Source organism: Thamnophis elegans, chromosome 12 (genome assembly GCF_009769535.1).
Source record: "Thamnophis elegans isolate rThaEle1 chromosome 12, rThaEle1.pri, whole genome shotgun sequence".
NCBI classification, from domain to species: Eukaryota; Metazoa; Chordata; class Lepidosauria; order Squamata; family Colubridae; genus Thamnophis; species Thamnophis elegans.
This window is the reverse complement of record NC_045552.1, coordinates 4,042,793-4,045,371: the sequence shown is the minus strand read 5'-3', so window position 1 is coordinate 4,045,371 and position 2,579 is coordinate 4,042,793. Positions and strand designations below refer to the sequence as shown.

Genomic DNA, 2,579 nt, shown 5'->3' with positions numbered 1-2,579 from the left:
CAAGTCTGTGCATGTACGCATACATGCGAAGGCAGAGACCACCAGGGGGCGCCAGATGCTTGTAAAACCAGCAAGTTGTCTCGGGAGTAACCAAAAAGAGACGGGGAAAAATGATTTTATTCAGATTCCGGAAATAAAAATTAATACTCTTGAGAAAATGACCTGCAAACCTCTCTGTCCTCTCCCCCCCAGCGTTTCTGAAGAGTGCCTTGGGTTGCAAATAAATCCCAGTGTAGAAATCTAGCTTATTAGGGAAAACACTCCTTCATCCACCTTCCTTGCTGTGTTAGCTTTCTACTTGCGGGGAAACGGAATCAGTTATGTAAGAAAGTTAGAAAATGCTACTCTCCGTAGTGTATAACTAGGACAACTTGGTTTATCCCGTAAGAACGTTGCCAGGAAATGCTGGTGAGCCTGTAAATCTTGGGGAATGTTCCTTGGTAAGATTTGCACCGTGTGCCTCGGGGTTTCTCAGCTTTAGCCTCTTGACGATGTCTGGACTTCAACTTCCAGAATTCCCCAGCAAAGTGGTGAGAATGCAGCATTGCAGGCTAACTCTGCCCACTGCCAGCAGTTCGATCCTGACCGGCTCAAGGTTGGACTCGGCCTTCCGTTCTTCCGAGGTCGGTCAAATAAGGACCCAGATTGTTGGGGGCAAGAGGCTGACTCCGTAAACCCCTTAGAGAGGGCTGTAAAGCGGTATATAAGTCTGAGCCCTATTGCTCTTCCTTTTCCCCTCCCTCCCTCCCATGATGTAGTGGTTAGACCACAGCATTGCGGGTTAACTCTGCCCACAGTCTGGAGTTCGATCGATCCTGAGAAGCTGAAGGTCGACTCAGCCTCCCCTCCCAGTTGGGTGGGGCAAGAGGCTGCCTCTATAAACCGCTGTAAAAGCCCTACGAAGCGGTATATACGTCTAAGCCAGTGTTTCTCAACCTTGGCAACTTGAAGATGTCTGAAACCGGTCCAATTGCCATGGTTTAACCTTTTAAAGATGCTTTTGGTCATCCATGTCACATTTTGCAATACATTTTGGGGAGAAACCCCTGCAGTTAGACTAGAATAGGAGAACAGAGTTGGAAGGGACCTTGGAGGCCTTCTAGTCCAGCCCCCTGCTCAAACAGGAAACCCTACACCACTTCAGACAAATGCTTATCCAATCTAGAGCCGAGGTGGTGCAGTGGTTAAATGTAGCACTGCAGGCTGACTGCAGTTCAGCAGTTCGGCTGTTCAAATCTCACCGGCTCAGAGTTGACTCAGCCTTCCATCCTTCCGAGGTGGGTAAAATGAGGACCCGGATTGTTGTTGGGGGCAATATGCTGACTCTGTAAACCGCTTAGAGAGGGCTGAAAGCCCTATGAAGCGGTATATAAGTCTAACTGCTATTGCTATTGCTAATCTCTTCTTAAAAACTTCCAGTGTTGGAATGTTCACAACTTCTAGAGCAGTGTTTGTCAACCTTGGCCACTTGAAGATGTCCGGACTTCAACTCCCAGAATTCCCCAGCCAGCGAATGCTGGCTGGGGAATTCTGGGAGTTGAAGTCCGGACATCTTCAAGTGGCCAAGGTTGACAAACACTGGTCTAAGCCCCTCTCGCTTCACCCCATAAAGTCGAGGCGACTTCAAACGCCGCACTCGGGGCGCCTTTCCCCGCGAAAAACAAAAACAAAACCCGCCCGCAGCCAGCCAGCCATCCACCCATCCATCCGACAACCTCCTTCCTCGGCTGCCCAGGTGGACTGGCGCCGCTCCGCGAAAGAAGGGAAGGTCTATATATACCCAGAGGGGGCGGGGCGACACCTGGGTGGGCGTGGCCAGAGTTCCGCCCCCTCCCCCTTTGGCGGAGGGGTGGAGGGGAGGCGGCCGGAGTTGCGAGAAAGGCAGAAGCCGCGGCCGAAGCAGCAGCAGCGGGGAAGTCGCGGCGTTTAGCCCAGCCCAGCATCGGACCTTCCAAGCCCCGTCAGCGCGGAGGACCCTCGCCGGCTCCTTGCTCGCTCGCCCGCCCGCCCGCTTCCCTCCCTCCCTGCCTCCTCTGCCCCATGGGCTGGCCGCGGCGGACGGGCGCTTGGGCGAGCCTCCTGTGGGGCTGCCTCTCCGGTGAGTGGGCGGCGGGTTCTCTCTTGCCTCCCGCTGCGTCGCTTCCCAAATGCCCGGCCGAAGTTTCCCTTCCCCGGCCGTCCCCCCCCCCGCCAAGATGGCCGAGGGACCTGTTTCCCTGGCCGGCCGCCCGGAGAACTCAGCCTGGGCTTTGGGCAGGCAGGGCGGGAGGGGACAGCGGGCAACGGCGGCCAGGAGGCGACGCCCTTTCCGCGGCTCTCTCCTCTCTCTCTCTCTCACCTGGCCGGGCGCTCCGCAGCCGCCGGACCCCGCAGGGAGGGAGGGAGGAAGGAGAGAGGGAGGGGGGGAGTTTCAAGCGAGACTGGGGGAGGGGAGGGAGGGAGGGGGAGGGAGAGGGAGGGAGGGGGGGAGTTTCAAGCGAGACGGGGGGAGGGGAGGGGGAGAGGGAGGGATGGAGGGGGGGGGAGTTTCAGGTGAAACTGGGGGAGGGGAGGGAGGGAGGGGAGGGAGGGGGAGGGAG

The 2,579-nt window shown here is 56.9% G+C and overlaps 1 protein-coding gene across 1 annotated transcript in view; it reads left to right on the top strand.

Annotated features, from left to right (window-relative positions):
• Nucleotides 1-1,836: 1,836 nt before the first annotated feature.
• The window catches only part of LOC116515687 (nectin-1-like), a 53,647-nt gene continuing 52,904 nt past the window's right edge, over nucleotides 1,837-2,579 (top strand). The window contains exon 1 of the mRNA XM_032227848.1: nucleotides 1,837-2,098. Within this exon, the coding sequence (XP_032083739.1) occupies nucleotides 2,041-2,098 (58 nt within the window). The 5' untranslated portion in view covers nucleotides 1,837-2,040. The remainder of the gene's footprint in view (nucleotides 2,099-2,579) is intronic.